Source organism: Dipodomys ordii, unplaced genomic scaffold (assembly GCF_000151885.1).
Source record: "Dipodomys ordii isolate 6190 unplaced genomic scaffold, Dord_2.0 Scaffold17, whole genome shotgun sequence".
NCBI classification, from domain to species: Eukaryota; Metazoa; Chordata; class Mammalia; order Rodentia; family Heteromyidae; genus Dipodomys; species Dipodomys ordii.
Window position 1 is genome coordinate 4342577 of NW_012267233.1, and position 22276 is coordinate 4364852.

At 36.7% G+C, this 22276-nt stretch overlaps 1 protein-coding gene across 1 annotated transcript in view; it reads right to left on the minus strand.

Annotated features, from left to right (window-relative positions):
* Pkhd1l1 (polycystic kidney and hepatic disease 1 (autosomal recessive)-like 1) overlaps positions 1 to 22276 on the minus strand; it is a 153502-nt gene that overhangs the window by 44793 nt on the left and 86433 nt on the right. The window contains exons 39-53 of the mRNA XM_013012469.1: positions 21936 to 22184; positions 21252 to 21401; positions 18528 to 18702; positions 17450 to 17597; positions 16681 to 16837; positions 14952 to 15031; positions 14415 to 14544; positions 13227 to 13356; positions 10087 to 10328; positions 8748 to 8884; positions 5683 to 6712; positions 4079 to 4270; positions 2353 to 2504; positions 1144 to 1303; positions 82 to 253 (exon numbers count right to left, since the gene is read on the minus strand). Coding sequence (XP_012867923.1) covers positions 82 to 253; positions 1144 to 1303; positions 2353 to 2504; positions 4079 to 4270; positions 5683 to 6712; positions 8748 to 8884; positions 10087 to 10328; positions 13227 to 13356; positions 14415 to 14544; positions 14952 to 15031; positions 16681 to 16837; positions 17450 to 17597; positions 18528 to 18702; positions 21252 to 21401; positions 21936 to 22184 — 3304 coding nt within the window. The remainder of the gene's footprint in view (positions 1 to 81; positions 254 to 1143; positions 1304 to 2352; positions 2505 to 4078; positions 4271 to 5682; positions 6713 to 8747; positions 8885 to 10086; positions 10329 to 13226; positions 13357 to 14414; positions 14545 to 14951; positions 15032 to 16680; positions 16838 to 17449; positions 17598 to 18527; positions 18703 to 21251; positions 21402 to 21935; positions 22185 to 22276) is intronic.

Here is a 22276-nt window from a genome sequence, read left to right on the forward strand (position 1 = left end):
ATCATCTCACCCAGTCATGGCAGGTGAAAAAGGTTATGTCAAGAGTTATGGAAGGGCATTAACCACAAAAGCCCTACTTACTTGTAAGTGGTTGGTCGTTTTCTGGGAACTGGTTTTCTTGAGGAGGGATGTACAGGAAAACAATCTTGAAGAATACAGCAATAAGCTTGGAAATTGATAATGACATCTTTCACATTAGGGTCCAGAGTCCCAGAAGTGAGCTGACTCTGTTGAAGGTCACTTCTTCCTGACACTGAAAGTACAGCAAATATTAGTTAACATGGTAAAGAGTTAACATGAAAGTGCTTTAATGTAATCAGAACCATTGCATTTTGAATAACAGCATCTCAATGGAAAAGTTGCATTATCTAAATGTACAGACAGGTATTGAGAAATTTCAACAAAATAAATGTGTTACAAAAAATATAAAGTATAAAGTGAAAACATCTTGCTAAAAATGAGTGCCTTAAATTTTAAGGCTCAGTATGATGGTGTGTTTCTGCAGTCTTAGTTACTCCTGTAGAGCTGGACAGAATTGCTGTTTGAGGACAGACAGCTAAGGCAAAAAGATAGCAAGACCCCATCTCAACCAAGATGAAAACCTGGTTGTGTGTCTGTATGTATATCTGTAGTCTCAGGTTCATAGGCGGCAGTAGGAGGAGGGTGGCAATACTGGCTGGCCTAAGCAAAAATGCAAGAGCCTATCAAAAAATAAAGCAACAACGATCTGGAGTATGGCCTGAGTGATGCAGCGTCTGCCTAATGAATGTGGGGCCTTGAGTTCAAACTATATAATGACTTAGAAAAAAAGGTTTGATTTAAATTTATCCTTGTACAGTTTTTCTAAAATAAGAAAAAAAAGGGAAACAGGAGATAGGCCATCATAGTCCTTGCCTAAGAACTTTGTGAAATAAATGACCAGAATCCTGTACAAGTTTGTTAGTGGTAGCTACAAAAATAAATGTGATGTTCCTAAACTCAAGTCTTTTACCAGCATAAATGTAGTGGCTATTATTTTCATTCAACAAGTATTTCTTAACTCTTCCATACTGGACACTGTCTATCCCATTTGTCTATGAGGCAAATTTTCTCATCCTTTAGGAAAGGCAGTAAAATGATGGCTTCTTCCTAATGAACACATACCCAAGTAATACAGTGTGCTAGTGTTTGTTTCAAGATGCCAGTCTCCATTCTTGCTAGTATTCCAATTCAATGGATTCGAAGAACCATTTCTCATATCAATAACATTAAACATATCAGGATTTTGAGTGAAGTTGTGTGATATAATTACATAGTCTTCTTCCTATAAAAATTGACAGAAAAGTACCAGTTTATTTTTAGGCTAGTATCTTGCATGATATACATTAATTTCAATGACATTACTTGTCCTTCTATTGTTCTAATAAAAATGTTAGTTTTAGTTTTATTTATATTTATTTTATTAATACTTTATATGACTATAACAATTTCAATAGATCTATCACTAATACAATTAGTATATGTGTATATCTACATTTGAAGAATATTTAATTCCTATGATGTTTGAAATATTTTAAAGAGTACAGGATATGATTTGGGGGGCTGTACAAATACATAGTATAAGTAGAAAACATGTATGGGAGGAAAATAGCTAATTCAGGACACTGGTTAGAGGTAGAGAAAGGGGATTTAATCAGGCTTCCATTTCATCTGCAAAATTATGTTTTCAAAAATAGAAAATAAATATTTATAAATTGTTATAACTGTGGTAGGCATAAATACTATTTTGAAAACTAATTTGCTAAATGTTTGACTTTGCTTATAGAATGAATAATAAGCCCTTAATTGGCACCTGAGATGTTCTAAATATTCAATAAACAGAAATTCTTATCCTAGTAATTTAGGACAAGTGCACTAATCTGGTATAATATTATGAGCATATGATGGAAGGACTTCTTGCTATTCTTGCTCAAATGAACTCTTTGGGCTGCTTCCTAGATTCAGAGTGGATTGTGAAGGATATGCAGGACTTTAATAGATTGAATTTTGAAATGAGGGCTTTTTTGGGGGGGAGTCAGTCGTGGGGGCTTGAACGCTATGCCTGGGCACTGTCCCTGAGCCCTTCAGCTCAAGGCAAGCACTCTATCACCTGAGCCACAGCGCCACTTCTGGTTTTTGATGGTTAATTGGAGATAAGAGTCTCATGGACTGCCCAAGCTGGCTTTGAACCATGATCTTCAGACCTCAGCCTCCTGAGTAGCTAGGATTACGGTGTGAGCCACCAGCAATGAGAGCTTTCTGAGTCCAACAATAGATGTGAGCAAAACAAAAATGTCTAGAGTAAGAAAATGAACTTTACAGCTCTTCATATACCTTAAATCCATAGAATGTGGATGTGTATGATATATTGGTTATATGATCCACCCCTTTGAAATACCAGTTAATGTGATTTGCATTTGGAATCAGAGCCATCCATCCAGACATATGAGTCAGTCGTTTCTTCTGAAAGGGAACCACACTAGTGCCTGCAGAAAATGAAACAAGCAAGTTATATCAACCTTTACCTTTTAAAATTTTCCTCTTTATTAACAAGTGCAAGTTATTTAGTCTGTGAAAATCTCTTCATGGCTTTCAAAAGGTCTTTGTTTACTGAAAGTTCCAAATATTTAATATTGCATTTGATTAGAATATAAAATGCCATCACTTGGGATTCCAAATTCAAATGGAGACTTTATTCCTTAGAAAAAGAGAGCACTGAAATGTGATGGCTATTGAACTATGAAGACAAAAAACTATGAGGACACAAAATGTTTAAATCTGCTAACAGAATTCTTTCAATATCATTCACCTAAACATACTTTTATTTCTATTCTTTAAAGAACCTAAATTTTCAGAATTTTTTGATTTCCAGTGGCTATAAACATAATTTGCCTTTTTTTTTGTCTGTTGAGCTGTATAACAAATGCTGATTTGTATATAATCCATTTAAAGGATGCTGTTTTGACTGAAGTGTTAAGGAATGAGGCTAGAACTGTCCAGTCACTTCACAGTGGTCATGGTATCTAAACTTTCTAATAAGAACTTCGAAGCTGACCTACCTCGTAGTATTTGGGGCATGAGAGAGTGACTGAGCACTTAAGTACTTAAAAAGGTTTCTTAGAAATAGAGACCTTTGATTAATTCTCCTGTATATTTTCTTCCTCTATTCTCCTTAAGAGGTGGTAGTTGGGCCATTGAGGGTGTTCTCTAGAGGATTGTGCTACTGCCGTGTTTTGTTATTTTTTGTAGTTTTTCCTCCATCGCACACAATGTACCATGATGTGCTGCTTATCCACAACCATAAAAAAATGAGGCCAAGGATGGAAACTTCCAAAACTGTGGGCCAACATAAACTTTCTCTTTATAACTTGATTATCTTAGGGTTTAGTTGGAATAATGGAATTCTGACTGAGAGAACAATAACTAAGAGAGCAATAAGCTAAAAGTAATTTCTAATCCTTCAGGGGCAAAATAAAGGTATTATTTAGTACATCAGCCTAATATTTGAAAACATAAGAAACAAGATATCCACCACACTCCTATTCAGCTTTCTTTTTACTACTTCAAATGGCCTGTAAATCAGGAATTATGCCAGCAAACTAGGACAACCCAGTCAGTAACCATGTCAAGCATATCTGCTGTTCTAAGATATTGGAGCATTGGTGTCTGTAGTGGTACAGTCTGTACTGGTCTGTACTAGTAGGAAAGCAACCATCATTGGCCCATGGTATGCAGCTATTGATTTACCATCTGTCAATCAGGAGCATAACAAACGTGCTTCAGTATTAAGAATGCTGGTATGTTTTTACTGTCTTGATACAAAGGCTATGCCAATTGCTCTTCACCATAATATTGACAGGAGGTTTCTTCGTCAACAGAATATTAGAGTGATCAACGAATTCTTCACACACTCACTCTGGGTGTGTTGTTTTCTGCTTGGGCTAGGACTGGTATAAACATTATGCTTTCTGTAAAGTACCAAGCAACTGCTCAAGAATAAATGCAAAAGCTTAAGGAAACATCTTTAAATGATCATTTAAGCTATTTAAAATAACCTTACCAAAAGAGTCTGAGAGAACCACATCCTTTTCAAGTAGAGATACTGGAGAAGGCTTGTTGAATGCTAAGCGATGGAAACTGACTGAGGTATCACACACAGACCCAGGGAAGCCAACACTCCACTGGGCCTCTTGTGTACAGTGTGAAGGGTCCAACAAGGAGCTGTATGGAATGACAGTGTACCCTTTGTGCCCTGGAAAAGAAACATAAGTAGCATGATTACTACTTCCATTACAAAACTTAAAAAGCTGATCCACACTGCACACCTTCTGTGACCCATAGTATTACCAATAAAATCTAGAAATCTTAGCATATTGTTTTCTTTTGTTTGTATGAACAAGAACTCCCACAGAGATTTTGCATCAGGTACATGGGTTTTGAAGCATTAGTAAGAGTCAATGTAAGAGCTGGGAAGCAGGACTCATAGGACTGAAATCCATGGCCACAGATCCTGGACAGTTAACCAATCAATGGTCAACATTAAAAGAAGAAGCTGAATTTAGTAGACCAATATAGGTTACACAAAATCTTTGTAAATCAGAAGCATCAAAAAGTTCTCCTTGTCGAAATTCATAATTAATTAGAGTAGGCTATAGAAGTCATCACTTTGAGAATCACATCCTGAATACCTAGAATAGTTTTCTTTTATCTTTTGAAGATTCTTTCAAATCAATTGTTTACATCTTTCAATTTACTTGCCAATTGGCTCTCTTTTTTAAAAGTATGATTCAACAAGGTACATATATTCTTTCAGTCTTATTTAGACGACTTTTTTGTTAACAATGAACAAAGACATTAAACTCTAGAAACCATGAATATTTACAGAAAATCTGACATATGAAGTGCTAAAAAAATAAACAGAAGTCTAGAATGTATACTGAAGTTTTTCTAGACAAGACATTCTTCCAATGAGTCCAAATGTAGAGTATAAATGAAAAAGAAAAGAATCATGGTGGGCTGGGAAGGTGGTTTAGTGGTAGAGTGCTTGCCTTGTATGCATAAGATCCCGGATTTGATTTTTTAGTACCACATAAACAGAAAAAGCCAGAAGTGGCGCTGTGGCCAAGTGGTAGAGCGCTAGCCTTGAGGTGAAGAGCTCAGGGACAGTGCCCAGGCCTAGAGTTCAGTCCTCATGACTAACCAAAATATATATATATATATATATATATATATATATATATACATATATATATATGTATATATATATATACAGTTATATATAACTGTATGATTGAGCATAGAATAAAATTGTTTTGAAATAAAATTACTTCCTTTGTAGAAGAGTATTTCTGTAAATATTGCTCAACATTTGCTATTGACTCAAAATCCAAGTGTGGCCATAGGAGGAAAAGGGCATATTTGAAGGCTACCTCTGCCAGTTTGAATCTCATTCAGAAACATCATGGGTAATATTTTTACACTTGCTGATTTTTTTAAAGAATTATTTTATTAATTTTTTAAAGAATTATTTTAAAATAACTTCTTTAATAAAATTTGAGGCTGGGTAAGATCTGTGATATTGGTTAATCTGTTTTAGCCAATCACATCTGAGTGAATACATTTTCCCCCAATCTATGTTTATCACAAACTGAGAACAAATGTTACCTGTGAGTGAGCCATCTATATCAATCAGTAGTGCTTCATGCTCCCATCTAAAGCCGGCCTTATTTGGCGTGTGAAAATACTGGATGTTAACAAATTTTGTACTCCAACCTCCACATCTGTCATTGCAAACTCCAGTGATAGACGTCACTCCCAAAGCTACACATGTAGGACGGTCAAAGTTCATAAAGTGCACAGAAGATACCGTCAACCCTTCACTAAAGGGGAGAACAAGGCCTCTTGACGTGCAAAATGCAGAGCCTAGGCCCAGTTCCTCAAGATAACCAACAATTTTGGCATTTTTAATCATCGCTCCATTGGTTTCACCCCATCCTCCCACATAAGGAGCTAAAATCCTCTTCGTCTCAATTCCAGCCTCGTGGTTATTAACCATCACAAAGTTATGGAACTGAAGGGCACCACCATTGACCCATTCGGCTCCTTTTTGACAATTCCAAGTCGTAAGTGAATGAAAGATTGCAGGCACCGGCACTGTGGAAGTACAGGACCCTGTCTGCATGGGGAAATATTCTTCAAAGATCCACAGTCCAAACCAACCTTGGGAATGAACAGTATTGTTAAAGAACTCCCCAAGAGGAACTCTTTTTTGGCAGATGTTTCGGTCATAGGATGGTCCATCAGGATGGTTGTTCATTCGGTACCAAAAGCCAAAGTGAGTGCCACCAGCAGCTGCATTGTGACGTATGGTGTTATTTGGGTTGGTTACCCAGAATGCAGCTGGAGTCACATCATCATTCAGAAGACTGGTGCTTTGCTGCACAAAGACTGCCAAATTATATTGCAGAATATTTCCGTGTTCAATACCATCTTCTATAAAAAATGCGCCTCCCTTGATATCATAGATAATATTCCTCTCAACCAGAAGGTGGTGTGTGTTATGGATAGTAACAGCTCTGTTATAGGTCTGGTGAATCGCACAGCCTCGGACATAGGAGTTAAACTGTAAATCTCCCAGCAGATGCCAATGGATAGGATATCTCCCCAACCGGAAAGCCTGGCCAGCATGGAATACCTGAAAAGCCCCCCAAAAAGAAATGACTTAGTAACCCACATAAACTCCAATGTTGCCTAGGTCCTATTTCTTTATTCCAAAATAATTTCCAATTTTACCCTAATTGTTAATGAATAGTAACTTCCATATTTTTCATGTTTATCATTTGAAAATGTTATTTGACCCTAAACCACTTTTTTTTTTTTTTGGTCAGCCATGGGGCTTGAACTCTGGGCCTGGGTGCTGTCCCTAAGCTCTTTGACTCAAGGTGAGCACTCTATCCCTTGAGCCACAGTGCCACTTCCAGTTTTCTGGGTGGTTTATTGGAGATCAGAGTCTCACAGACTTTTCTGCCAAGGCTGGCTTTGAACCACAATCCTCAGATCTCAGCCTCCTGAGTAGCTAGGATTACAGGCATGAGCCACTGGTGCCCAGCTTAAAACACCTCGTTTTATTTAATGTATACAAAATACAAAACGGTAAGTGAACAAAAGGTATTTGATTTTTCTTTTTACCTCTACTAATAAACTTTTGTGTGTTAGAGTTAAAATGTCTGAACAGACTTCCTTTTCTACTTTACTTTGATTCTTAAATAATGAGAAACAGCTGGGCACTGGTAGCTCACACCTATAATCCTGGTTACACAGGAGGCTGAGTTTGAGGATCTTGGCTCAAAGGCAGGCTGGGCAAGAAACTCTGTGACACAATTACCTTCAATCACCAAAAAAGCTAGAAGTAAAGGAATGGTTCAAGTGACAGAGTGCAAGCCCTGAGGTCCTGAGTTCAAGACTCAGAGCCATCATGAGAGAAAGAGGGAGAAAGAAAGGGGGAAGGAGAGGAAGGGAGAGAAACATTTTGACCATTTGCCTTGAGCCAGATATTGCTAAGTGTTTTATCTAATTTAAAAGAGTCGTCACTGACTACCATCTTTATCATACAAATGACAAAACTCATGTGTAGAAAGTCTGAGTATCTTGCTCTTGGTCACGAAGGTTCATTTCAATCCAAATTGGTGTGATTTGAGAGTAGGTGCTCTTACTAGCCACTCTGCTGTGCATTTTTTCAACCTATGATTTAATAATCTAATAGAGAGGAATCCAAAATGTGTGAATACTTATTATCCCAAGGGTTAAGAAAATAACACATTAGATCATCTATTTTCATCATCTAAAGTGAAAAATGTAATAATTAATTATTAATGTACAGCCTGAGATCCTGACAACCTTGTTCGCTTCATATTTTAAATGTTACATGTGTATAATATCTTAGGAGAAGGAGAATATCACAAAATCTCTGAAGTAATTGAACTTATATGCTCCAGGGAAAGATTGAAAATAAAAAATAGGTATCACATTAGGTGTTGGATTTGGGCAGCAATTCAAATAAAAGTGGTGAGGAAGGGGTTATTGTCCTGCCATAGTGTTTGAGAAGAAACCTGACTGAAATGAGGCTGTGAGCTGAACAAATGTTTGGTGGCGGAACATTCGACACAGAAAGAAGAGTAAGGACCAAGCAGCAAAGGCAAGACTCTACTTTCCAGAGTCACACGTCACATGAGGAGGTCCGTGGACAGATGACAAAGTGAGACGGGTCCTATGGGTCCTGTGGGAAGGACTTAAACTTGGTTCTAGATGTGATATGAAGCCATTGAAGGGTTCAAATTATGGATATGAGAAGACTGGATTTTAAATTCTTACTTGGCTTCCACATGGAAATGTTATTGGAATAGCATGAAAGCAGGCAGTCTAGATAAGAGGTAAAGGTGATTTGGGTTTGGATTCAGGTGAAGGTGGTAGATAGAGTAAAATTTAGATATAGTGTTTAGTGGGTAAGGAGATTGAAATTGCTGATAAAGCCGAGATGAGGTATGAGAAAAACAGAACATTTTTGCATCATGGAGCAGATAAATAATTGGTGTGTTAAAATTGTTCACTTACTTGTCTGTCTCTTCTATTAGACCATAAGCAGAGTACAGCTAACAGCTGCTCCATATACATTAATTTCATGGAAAACTTTAGTCAACTGATTGTGATTTAATAACAATAATACATCTTACCTCTACATATTCTATCCTTCCAGTTACCATGTCAGAATTAGGCAAAGGAGCATGAAACATAATGCAGCCTCCAAACTGGTCACTTCCTAGTTCTTCTCCAAACTTACCCTGGAGACATGTCTGAGTAGCAAATTCACCTTTAAAAATATTTTTAAAGCATTTTAGGAAGAAGACCATGTTGTGATAGTCTTACATTAAGAACTGTTTTCTTACTATCTAGTTATATCTTTACTGCAACATGAGTAGTTGCTTTCATACCATCTTCTCTTGTACATAGTTAGGAAAAGTAAGTATCAGGTCTTATTTACCCAAAGGTCAATAAGTATTAAAGTACTTACTGAAGTATTTTTTAGAGAGTGTATTAAATAAATATTTTAATGATTGCATGAATATTGATAAAGGTATTTTTTTGCTGTTGCCAAAGCCCATTCCCCTGTTTGGGGATTAATATAATCAATGCAACCATATACTTGTCTACCACTAGAGAAGATTTTAAATCAATTCTTAAGTGAGTTGGAGCCTTCATCAGTCTGGATTCCAGAAGGATTATGATGAACACTCATTTGGGACTGGACACCGATAGCTTTACTTAGAACTGTTCGTTACTGAATATTGTTTTTGGAATTATTTACTAAAAGAAATGATCTACAATGGCTCTTAACTGGTTATGTTTTTCCATGGAACATTTTTTGCAATATCTGTATATATTTTTTGTTGACACCATTGCATAATGTTACTAGATTTAACTGGTAAAGGCCAAGTATGCTATTAATCATCATCCAAATTATGATCTGGGTCAAAATGTCAAAAGTCCTGGGGTTCAGAAACTCTCACATTGCCTGTCCTAACAGGTTCAGATCCATATACCTCTCTCTTTATTTTTCCTGAATACACTTGTCTATTTGTTTTCCATCTAGAATCAGTTAAACAATCCATCTGCAATATCTCCATGCTCATACACCAATCTAATGAACTGTAGACCTTGAAAATGAGGAGACACATTGATGAATTCATGATCTTCAGATCATCTCATATGTCATTTTATACATTTTCTTCTGGGTGAGATGTAAACCTGTAATTACTAAGACTGAAGCTTAACATATAATGAAGAGATTTTCTCAGCGATATTTTTCAACAGATTCTAAGTACACTTACTACTTCTATGCCAGTGTCATCACCCCAGCATTATCCATTGATACATTGCAGATAACTCATAATGTTACTTGAAAATACTATCATCACTTATTGTTAGAAGTTGAAGATAATGCAATGAATAGAAACCATTAAAATCTGAACATTTGATTTGCAACTAGACAAACAAGATAATTGTTGAAACTACCTGTATCAAATCCCTCAGGACATGCTGGGATTTTGTTATTCCACTCTACATTATTAGACCCTCTTATTATGATGTTCCTTGTAAGAATTCCAACTTCTGCCCTTGCTTCAAATGGCGTTCCATCAGGGAGAGTGATGGTGATTCCTAAGTGTGTGTGATTCAGTGGCTCGGATAGTGTGATGTTCACTCCATTAGCAGAAACAGAGGCAATGATCCTTTTTTCATTCTCTCGTTGACTATGTCTGTAAAGATTTTAACAGAAAATTTCAAGGCTAATATAAGTCAACATAACATATTTGGTGTTACTTTGAACACTTCATTTGCTCAATAAAGATTGTCTTGGCATGCAATATTCTGAGAATTTCAATACAGCATTTTTACTCCTTGTGGGAGTAACTGAATACATTTTACAGATTCACTTAAGTTAATATTTTTCAGGTACTAGGTTTGTCCACATAACTGTACTAGCTTCTGAAAAGGATTGAAAAGTTTGATATTTTAAGTACCCTACTCAGAGTTTCTCAACTAAAGATTATTTTGTAGTCCCAACAAGGCCAAAGGCATTATTGATTGTTACAACTACAGGGGTATACATGGTATCTCATGGTTCAGGGAGACTTCTATATTATTATTGTGGACTGCCTACAACAAAATGTATCTGGCCTCAAAGGTCAATCTTGTCAAAGTTGAGAAACTATTAGGAAAATGATTGGAGGTCCCAGAGTAGAGACATCATTTAATTAAAGTTTATTCTTCTAATATATCTGAAATTCCAGCCACAGTAAAAGGAACTTTCAAATTCTATAATGGACTCAGCAACATATTTGGGCATTCAATAAATAATTCATTGAGTTTTTATCCTTATTTCTAGTTATATTGAAATGCACCAGGCATACAGTGTGATATCTGGTTGAAAGATAAGTGTGATATCTGATAGAAAGTATGTCTACTAAGCGTAATCAGGGCTGATAGTAGGGAAGCATAAGTGAGTGACTTGTGTCTTCCTAACTTACCTCTTGTCTTCTACCATGGAAATAATTTTCATCCTTAAGTATAAATGGTAATAATGCCACATGTAAAAAAGAGTAACAGTTAACTTCTCAACTTACTCAACCTTTCTGTATAAGGCCCTATTCATGTTTAGAGAAACCACAGGGCAGTCCTGTGATCTTTTTACATTCCTACCACTTCCTCTGTCCTGACTGCTCTTCTACGTAAGAGATCTATTGAATGATTTTATAGACTGAGCACGTAGCTCAAATAGGAAGATGACGTAATCCCAGGTGAGAGGGTCCGAGAGTCTAAGCTGAGCGGGAAAAGCTGATGGAAGACACATTTCCAAGGCAGAACCAAAAGAACTTGATGATGTCCAAGAAGTAAAGAATGATGGTCATTGAAAGGTAATTGGGAAAAGTTTAGTGAAGAACAAAATTAGATCATAGAGTTTTAAAGGAACTAATGAGGAGAAATAATGAGAAAAATAGATGAATTGGGCTTAACATTTAAGTGTTTAATTTTTTGAATAAAGAATAACAATGAAAGAAATTAGAAGATAGAGAATAAAGTTGTTTTCTATGTGTTATGCAAACCTAGAACTACAGAATGAGATGGAGTTGTGGAAACGTGGGCAGAAAATGTGAGATTTATTATATTTAGAGGTAAGGGGGATTTAATAGAACAAGATCTCATTAGCTGGTCTTTCTTAAAATCTTTTAGATACAGATGATGTTGTGATTTCTTTAGAAACAAGAGTTCTAAAAGGCACTGTTATATGTTCTGTGAACTTTAACACATTTATCTCTCTTTAGTAGGAAAAATGGGTGCTTATAAAGTACTTACTTTGAGCCAAGCTCCATTGTGTTTTGTACACATGTATTCCCTCAATCGTTACAATAGTTGAATGTGGTAAGTACTAACAGTACTGCAAGGTATTAGTGAGTGGCTTCAGAAGTCATTTTCTTAATTCTTGGCTATGCAAACTCTCAGAAATTGTCAATGAAACAGTCAACAATGCTCATATTTGGTGACAAAACCCCTAATTATTTTTAAGACTAAAATAACCCTATTCTAAATTGTAAATTTGCTATTTTATTTTATACCCAGATTGTCAGGATTTTTACATTCTATTAATGAACCCTATGATTTTCCTGCTTTTTATTTTGTCATTAGGTAATTAGATATTCTTCCAAGGGCAGAAAAAATAGGCACTTACAAAGTTAAGTACATTGTTAACTCTTCCTAATGTCTGAAAATCTATTTTTAACATAAACAATGACAAACTCCCAAGGCATCTTGAATTTTAATTTGAGTCATGGCCTTAACATATCTGTTTCTTGTCATAAATTACTATTTCTTCCCTGATATGCATAATCCCATCCAATCTCAATTTCAAAAATTTGAGGAATAAAAATAAAGCTCCTTCATTCTCTCATATACTAGAGTTACTATATCGATTTTTTTCCTTTTAGTTCTGATTTATTTACATATGTAAACAGAACTTAAAGATCATAGGCAGCAGGAACAGGTGCTGTGGCTCAAGTGGTAGAGTGCTAGCCTTGAGCTGAAGAGCTGAGGGACAGCGCCCAGGCCCAGAGTTCAAACTCCATGAAAAAAAAAAAAAAGATCATAGACAGCTTCATATTCTTGAAATGTCAAGAATCTAGAAGGTTGTGTTAATTGCCATTCTCTATGATGATTCTATGAACAATTTTGTTCCATGAAAGCCTGAAAAGACTCTAAAGTTTCTTCTTGCTTTCACCCATATTCTTTGGGACATCAGACAAAGATTTCTGCATCCATGGATACACTTTCCCAAATCTCTAGGCCAAAGGTTTTCAAATAACCTTTAGTAGCACAATGCTTTTGATATGAAATCTTCAATAGGAAACACAACCATGTAAACCAAATAAAATATTTTGGACATGTTTTCCAGATTCACATTTCACACAGCTTCTTGTGTGACTTCCAGCACTGACACCTCAACACACTGGTGATCAACCAATGGTAACATTCAACACACAGTATTTGATTGTTGATGTTACTTTGCTAGGATTTCAAATTTCTGAATTAGCCCCTTTCTCTACAGCTTTATAAAATCTCTGACCGAATTCAAAAGCATTAAGCCCGGGGGTGCCCCATACCTGTGACCTGTGCTTGCAATTACAATGCTGTCTCCTGCCTTCCAGGTCACTGCTTGCTGCAGAATCAAAGTCTGTTCTCCTGCCTTTGCAGTATGAGCCAGGCGAGTCCACACCACAGGAACAGGAAGACCTAAGCCAACATACAAACCAAGAATTTCTGCAGATGTGACTTTCAGATGACTGACACCTTCACACATTTTTTATCTGTTTCGGGATTAAATCAATTTTGAGAAGATCTGTGTGACCTTAGGATTTGTACTTCTCTCTCTCTCTCTAAAATAAAAAAGAAATATGAAGAAAAATGCTTACTTTATGGTTGGCTTACACCTGTAAATTCGACTACCTGAAATATATAGATGAGAGGATTGCAGTCCCATGCCATCCCAGGAGAAATGTTAGTGAGATCTTATCTCAAAGAAGGCAGGTATGTGCTATATATTTTTAATTCTAGTATATGAAACACAAAGGTAGTAAGACTTCAGATAGCCTCAGAAAAAGTGTTTAAGACCCTACCTGAAAAATAACTAAAGAAAAAAGGACTAGGAGTAGATGTATATATAATATAACATATATTTTAAGAAATTATAATATACAATAACATTACATAATATAAAATATAGTATGTAATTATATATATTTTTCTAAGAAATTATAGTAGCAAATATGTTTAGTGCTCTGTAGAAAATTTATAATCATACTAGGTATCTTTTAAGTATTATTACAGAAGCCTTCGATGTAAAAGAGCTCATGCAGTTTTTGAATAGTGTTCCCCAAATACCTCAAACAGGATCAGAATCATTTTCTATGAGGACAATTTTTTAGCATATTGCTATAAAGTGCAACTATAGGTTTATTGTTATAATTTGTAAAGACCATTTTCAGATGGAAGTATGAAAAATTAAAATCTGTTTTCAGATTTGATGTTTTAATATAGATAAAGAGGTGAAATAAGCAGATAGTCACCATGAATCATTGTAAATGCTGAAAGAGACACAAAGTGTTTGGAAAGGGATGGGAAGAGCTGTGAGAAAGGGCAAAGAAATGGGCCAGAACTGAGCAATTGGTTTCGACACACAGGATGTGTGGGACTAGCCCAGGAGAGAGGAGGGAAGTGGAAGAAGGAAAGAAGCCGCCTAAAGCCATGGAAGCCCGGCATGTTTCCACGTGGAGCGCCTTTTGCCACAGTACCGTGCAGATCCAGGGTTCCTTCTCGTACAGCCAATGTCTTGGCGCCATATACCGGGAGCTCGGGAGAGCGCAGATGCCCGTGCAAGGTAATAATGGCCTTGTGCTGAAATGGGGATGCTTCTGTTCCAATCTGTGAGAGATCACAAGCTCGTTCCAAAATCTAACAGGTCGAATCAAACAAATGTACTCTTTCCTTTCTCCCTTCCGGGAATTGATTTTCACTTATTCCTAAAGCTTTATATTTTCTATGCAGCCAAATATATTGTACCAGACCACAGAAAATATAATTTACTTTAGCCACATCAAGAATTTATTTTTTCCTATTTTTAATTATGCTCTGTTAAAACACACCATTATCTTCTTGTCAAAGTGTAAGTATATTCTGGAAACTTCTCAGTAAGAAAATGTTACACTAGTAAAAGAGGCACAATGGAGAATAACTTGGGAGAAGTTGGAATGAACTACTCATTTAACACATAATATTTAAAAATCAGAAGTAAAGGTTAATAATGAATATAAATCATGTCTCTTGTATACCTGGAGAATGCCTCCATCTGTAATTAGAATATTTTCTGCCTGGAGTTCAATGTCAGCTTCATCAAATATTAGAGTTCCTCCTATGAACCATAAAAATTTAAATGTAACATAAGAAGAGATATTATTAAAATTTATCTATTAAATTACATGTTAAAACTTAATCTCTCACTTAATATCTCTATGCATGCTAATTTAGTTCTTCTCTTGACTAACATAAAAGTATAAAAATTTTGGACAAGACCTTGAGGTTGACAGAAAGTCAAGTTCCAAAGCAGTTTATTTTCCAATGATCATTTGGTATTTTAAATATTATTAAGCTATACAAATTAATTCTAAAAATGCAGGGCTTCAAAATAAAAATTAAGAACAAAAATAATGGAAGTTACCTTGATAAAAACCATTATAAAACTATGAGTTTTTACTTAGCACTTTACATTGGCAATAGCAGTAGACTATGATTTTTTTTTTTGGCCAGTCATGGGGCCTGAATTCTGGGCCTGGGCACTGTCCCTCAGCTCTTCAGCTCAAGGCTAGTGCTCTACCACTCCAGCCATAGCGCCACTTCTGGTTTTTCTGCTTATGTGGTGCTGAAGAATCGAACCCAGGGCCTCATGCATGCAAGGCAAGCACTCTACCACTGAGCCACCTTCCCAGCCCCTAGACTAGGGACTTTTACTTAGTATTTTACATTGGCAACAGCAGTAGCTTAATTAGCATTATTAAGGATACACTAAAAAATTGTGTGTCATTGGCACAGGACAGTAATCTTAGAAACTCAGTAGGCTATGATCTGAGGATCACAGTCTGAAGCCAGAGTAAACAAGAAAGTTTGTGAGACTCTTATTCTGATTAATTACCAAAAAACTGGATGTGGAGCTGTAGCTCAAATGGTAGAATACTAGAAGTCTTGAGCACAAAAGCTCAGTGACAGCTCCTAGCCCCTGAGTTCAAACTCTAGTAGCAGCACGCGTGCACATGTGCGCACACACACACACACACACACAAATACACTAAATTGCATTTTATGAGATAAATTATAAACAGAAAAACTACTTGTCTAAAGATCTAACACTTAATAAAATAACTGAATTACTATCCCAGGATTTAAAACAATTGTAACATTGCAGAAGTCTTTGAGCAACTCAAACCATTATGGCTAAGTTTTTGTGTAAAAGCTTCAAATACTTAACGTTTAGCTGACATAAAATTGTAATGGTTATTTCATTTGTCTATAGCAGAAACAATGTCGAAGATCAGCGAGAACCACACATATTACGTAGAAGCAGATACTCAGGTAAAGATGAATCATAACCTGCTTCCCTGATGGGAACTGGCTTAAGACAGATTTAAGCAAATCACTATCATTTTATAGCACCTGGGATCCACCACAGCAGTGGTTTTGAAGTGATAAATGCTTTTTATTAATGTAATTAATTAAATCCAAGTATGCATGCATGCTCACTACCTCTTCCTACACTGTTACTGAAATAAATTTTCTGAAGTGACAGTAATGTTTGTTGCAATGCATAAAGTAATTTCACAACCATAAATAGTGTATAATAGTTTAGAAAATGTAACACTACCATGCATATTTAAAACATAATGCAAATACTGATGCCCATAATCATGAACTGATTAAATTAACTTCACAGAAATATAGGTGTATTTTCATAAGCAAAACCTATGGAAATATACAGTCTATGGAAGAAATAGGTTATCAGAAATTTACCCTGAATAAGCAACATTTTCAGAATAGGGGTACTCTGGTCTAGTAAAATGATTTGTCCTTTTGTAATAACAGCAAGAGACCCTTCCTCTGGTGGAGATACCCCTCCCCAGGAGTTGTTGGAGGACCAAACATCAACATATAAGAAGTCAACATTTTCCTGAAACACAGGACAAACACAAATACAATGTAAAGATCTATTAGAAAATGTCAGTTTCTCACAGAAAGAAATCTATCACAATACACACTTAGGTGAATCATAACATAGAATTCATTTTAAATATGTTATAGTTACCTATGTATTGCAAGATAATAGCAAAGTGAAAATTTTATTACTCCACAACCCAGAACTATTACAATTTACAATAATTAAAATGTTGGGCTGGGCACCAATGACTTATGTCTATAACCCTTGCTACTCAGGAGGCCTAGATCCAAGAATCAAGGTTCAAAGCCAGCCTGGGCAAAATGTCCCCTTGAGACTTATCTCCAATTAAGCACTCAAAAACTGTAAGTGGTGCTGTGGCTCAGTGGTAGGGCACTAGACTTGAGCACAAAGAGGCTCAGGGATAGTGTCCAGGCCCTGAGTTCAAACCCCACAACTGACAATAATAATAATAATAAATGTTAGTAGTAAACTAGAACCTAAGTGCCTTTAAATTTTATGTAGTCCCACTTCAATTACCTTGGGAAGCCTTAGAGTAAAACTTCCTCCTGAGTCTACCCTATATCCCACTAGCTTTCCATTGCTATGATTACTATAAACTATTACCAGTTTGGCCATGCCCATGTTTCTGTCACGGAGAAGTACTGGGGCCCATCCAGAAGGAGTATGGGCCGTTGTCAAGCAGATGATGTGTGTCTTGTTGGAGTACTGAATGTCACACCTGGCTCCAGCAATGGTGATCTGAATGTTTTCACTGGGAAGGAAGTAAAGGAAAACAAAGCATTTCTGTGCTTTTCAAATCCCACAGCATGAATTGAATCCCTGTTTTCACATATGTTGTTACAAAAGGAACGATCCTTACAAAAGGATTGCCCTACAGTCTATCAAGGTGCAGAGCCGCACATTTTTTCGGTGTTAGGACTTGGAAATATTTGCGTGGAATAAGGAGATTAAGAAGTGAGGAATAGAATTGTACAAACAAGCAAATATTCTACTCTTCAAGGAAATACTGCCTGGGTTCAAGTTATTCTTTATTGGTCTCAAAATAGGAAGCATTATGTGAGTCTCTCAAGGATCATGTTGTCATCACAGTATTTTCATTGCTTTCACATGCCTTAAGACTCTAGTCTTTCATTGCACATTAACTGCAATTAAAGTGTGAGTCATAATAAGTACTAGAGGAATTAAAGTTACCTTATAAGATCTGATGTTTCAAGTCAGCCTTGCCCACTTGAAGAATGATTATAGGGTAGTACAGAAAATTTGATCTGCGTAATGGGGGAAAGTAAGAAAAAGCCTGGCCAGTTAGAGTGGGATAGATTAAAGAAGTGTGTCATGACTCAATGAATGAGGTTAGAGATGAGCTGGGAGGGGAAAATATAGCACAGTGTGATTTCTGTTTGTGATGTTATTTACAAGGATTTGGAGCAAATGACTTGATTTCTTTCATTTTAGTAACTTAACCATACAATGGGATTAAAAACACCCAGATGGTAAGATAGAAAGTTTCTGTGGCCAGGAAGGTACCTGGTACAAAGAAAGTACACAAAAAATGGTAGCTATTAGTATTAAACATAGCTGAATACAGAAGGTCCTCTCAGGTTATCAGTCAAGGTGTTGACCAAGAAGAAGATGTATAGATCTAACCTGGACACCTATTGATACTTGGGTGTGGGGACAGTACCTGAACCCTGATCCCATGACTGTCAGGCTGGTGCCTCCTGCTGTGCTGCCTCTGCTGGGAAACACTTCAGTGATGAGTGGAGTCACTGACATTGAGTATGTGAACAGAGTTGAGGACGGCGACGAATCTTGCCCATTGACCACTCTCACTTCACAGGCTTGCTCAGGTCCTGGGCCTAGGAGAAAAGATGAGAACTGTCCAGATGAGGAGAGTTCTTCCAGTAAGCCCTGATTCATTTCCAAATCCTCTGAATGTTTTTTTAAATAATATCCTCATTTTCCTACAATAACACTGATTTATTTGTATATGAAGAGCAGTAGACAAAACCACAAAGTTCACCCACTTCCAAATCAAGAGGGGGGAAAAAGTTTCTCCTTTAGAGTCTACTATTGACAACAGCTGTGCAAACCTGCCTACTCCTTTTTCAGTCCTACAAGATTCAATTATCTAAATTAAGCAGGAAAAGTGAAAGATGTGCAAAGACAGGGACACTAAGAATGGAAGATAAGAGAGAAAAGCTACAGAAACCCATGTAAAGATAGAAAAGGAAGACAGAGCCTGTCTTAAGACTGGCTCTAGAAACACTGCTAAATCTTAACCACATTGCTACATGTTTATTTGTTGGTTTTGTTTTTCTGTTTTGGGTTTTTTTTGGTCCGGTCATGGGGCCTGAACTCTGGGCCTGGGTGCTGTCCCTCAGCTCTTCAGCTCAAGGCTAGCCCTCTACCACTTGAGCCACAGTCCCACCTCTAGCTTTTTCTGCTTATGTGGTGCTGAGGAATCGAACCCAGGGCCTCATGCATGCAAGCACTCTACCACTGAGCCACCTTCCGAGCCCTTGTTGTTGTTGTTGTTATTGTTGGAAACCAGGATACAAACACTAGGATTGAATAATAAATCATTTTTTCAGCATCACTTGTTTAAAATGCCTTACAAAGTAAGTGGTAAAATTGAATCAGAAACTCCTCAGAACTGCAATTCTTAATTCCTAAATAAAAGTAAATTCGAGTAATGGTACGTGATACCATCTTTTTGTGTGTGTGAAGATACTGTACAGAGGGGTTACAATTACATGAGCAAGGTAATGAGTACATTTCTTATGGAGCATTGCTGCCTCCTCCTTTGTTTCCCTTCCCATCCCTTCCCATCTCCCCCCATCCCTTCCTGCACCCCACCTTTTCTCCTCACCCTCCACTCCAAAGTTGTAAAGTTCCTTTTTTGACATAACATCTTGTACATCTCATTGTTGCAATAGGTCCACCTGTATCCCTATTTAAACAATTTTTTTGCCCTTCCCCTCCACAAATTATACCAACATCAAATACAGTGAAAACAGGGGTTAAACCATGGGGGGAGGGACATACAAAGCAACAAAGAAATATCTTATAAATAAGTTAGAAACAATAGCAAGAAAAAAACCATTTAACTCCTTACCTTGGGGTTCATTTTGCCTAACATCAACTTATAAGACCATTTCTGCTTGTCTCAGACATATATGAGTTATTGAAAATAAGGGAAACCATGGGACCTTTGGGCCTGGCTTACTTCACTTAATATCATTTTTTCCGAGTCTTTCCATTTCCTAACAAATGGGACAATGTCATTCTTTCTGATGGTGACATAGAATTCCATTGTGTATATATACCACATTTTCTTGATCTGTTCATCTACTGAGGGGCATCTGGGTTGGTTCCATATCTTAGCTATAGTAAATAATGCTGCAATAAACATAGTGTGCTACTGGGGCTGGGAAGGTGGCTCAGTGGTAGAGTTCTTGCCTTGCATGCATGAGGCCCTGGGTTCGATTCTTCAGCACCACATAAGAAAAAAGAAAAAAGCCGGAAGTGGCACTGTGGCTCAAGTGGTAGAGCGCTAGCCTTGAGCTAAAGAGCTGAGGGACAGCATCCAGGCCCAGAGTTCAGGCCCCGTGACCAGAGTCCCCCCCCCCACCCACACAAAAAAACAAAGTTGTGCTGGTAGCTTTAGTATGGTCTTGTTTGTGATCATTTGGGTAAATGCCCAAAAGTGGGATTGCTGGGTCACAGGAAAGCTCTATTCTTTATTTTGTTTTTGTTTTTTTGGTGAGGGTCCAGTCGTGGGACCTGAACTCTGGGCCTGGGCGCTGTCCCTCAGCTCTTCAGCTCAAGGCTAGCTCTCTACCACTTGAGCCATAGCACCACTTCAGCTTTTTTCTTTTTGCTTATGTGGTGCTGGGGAATCGAACCCAGGGCCTCATGCATGCAAGGCAAGTGCTCTACCACTGAGCCACCTTCCCAGACCAGGAAAGCTCTATTCTTAAGACATACTTACCTCCTAATAATCCTGTAAAGTATGCCATTAAAAATATCAATAATTTTATAAAATTACTGGAGTTTGAACACAGGGTCTCACACTTGGCAGTGGGCACTCTGCTACATGAGCCACCCTGACTTCAAAGGAAATCAAATACTCGAAGAAGAACTGAAGACATGTTTTTGTTTTTGTTTTTAATTTAGGATGCCTAATAGTCTAAGAGCACATCAATTGATATCATAAATTAAAAATCTTCAAAGACTTGTAAACTTAGAAAATAAAGGTTCTGAATACATAGTTTAAAATCAGAACAGTTATAAAAGTGATTCAGTTATTTCAATTAACCTAGCAACTTGAAAGGAAAAATTCAGACTATAATCTTTATAATATTAATCATATACCAAAGGCTGTCATCCTTTTCTTAAAGCTTACCATTATTAGGTGGAATCTCACAGAATAGTGCAGTGGAATTCGATCTCAGCCTGTCAATCACACATTCCGAGCCACAGACCAATAAAATTGAATTTTGTGGATTAAACCCAGTGCCTCTGACAGTCATGGTTTGGCCACCACCAAAGCTCCCTAGTATAGATAAACACAGAGGAAAAGCTAAGTAAATACGTATTAGTACATACTTGCTTAACTGTATTTAAAACTCGTATATGGAAGTTATTTAAATAAAAATTTTCATAAATATGAGTCCATTATGTTATATTATTGATAAAACAGAACTTTTTTCAGTTATAGTATTTAAAAATCTTCAAGGAGTAGATGTCACAGCTGGTAATTTGTACAAACTGTTTCTAGGAACTACTTTCATGTAAAAGAGTTATCCCATAATTTCAGATTAATCAGAATGAAATCACTATTTTAACTGAGGGCAGTGGTTATATTTTCTTAAGGATTTTAACCATCAAAATAATTCTCAACTAGAAATAATACTTTTTTGCATATAAGTAGGATTTTTGATTATATATAAGCTTGATGTTTTAAATAGAATATATTTTGAATACATTGTATAATACTAAGAGAAGTCTAAGTCCTTAGCCTAATATTTTGAGTGATTACTTAATACTATTGCATATATATAAAATGTTCCTGTGTGCTTGTGACTACCTTGCCTTGGATGAATGTTTTGGATCTGCAGCGGATACTCAAATACAACAGTGGAGATGGCAGACCCTCTTGTCTTATGATGCATCATCACAGGGAAAACGCCTCCCTCATGAGCTCCCACAAGGCACTGTAGAACAGTGTCATTGACCATGGTCACATTACACTGAACGTCATTTATCATCACTGAAATTTCTGAGATATCAGTACCAAGGTTGGATCCAGTGATCTCAATTTCAGTTCCTGGGGGACCTTAAAAACGAAACAAAATCAAGTAGAAAAGATCAGATAAAGTTGATGTTAGGGAAATGAACCCTAAGATATGTATTCAAATGTTTTTTTTT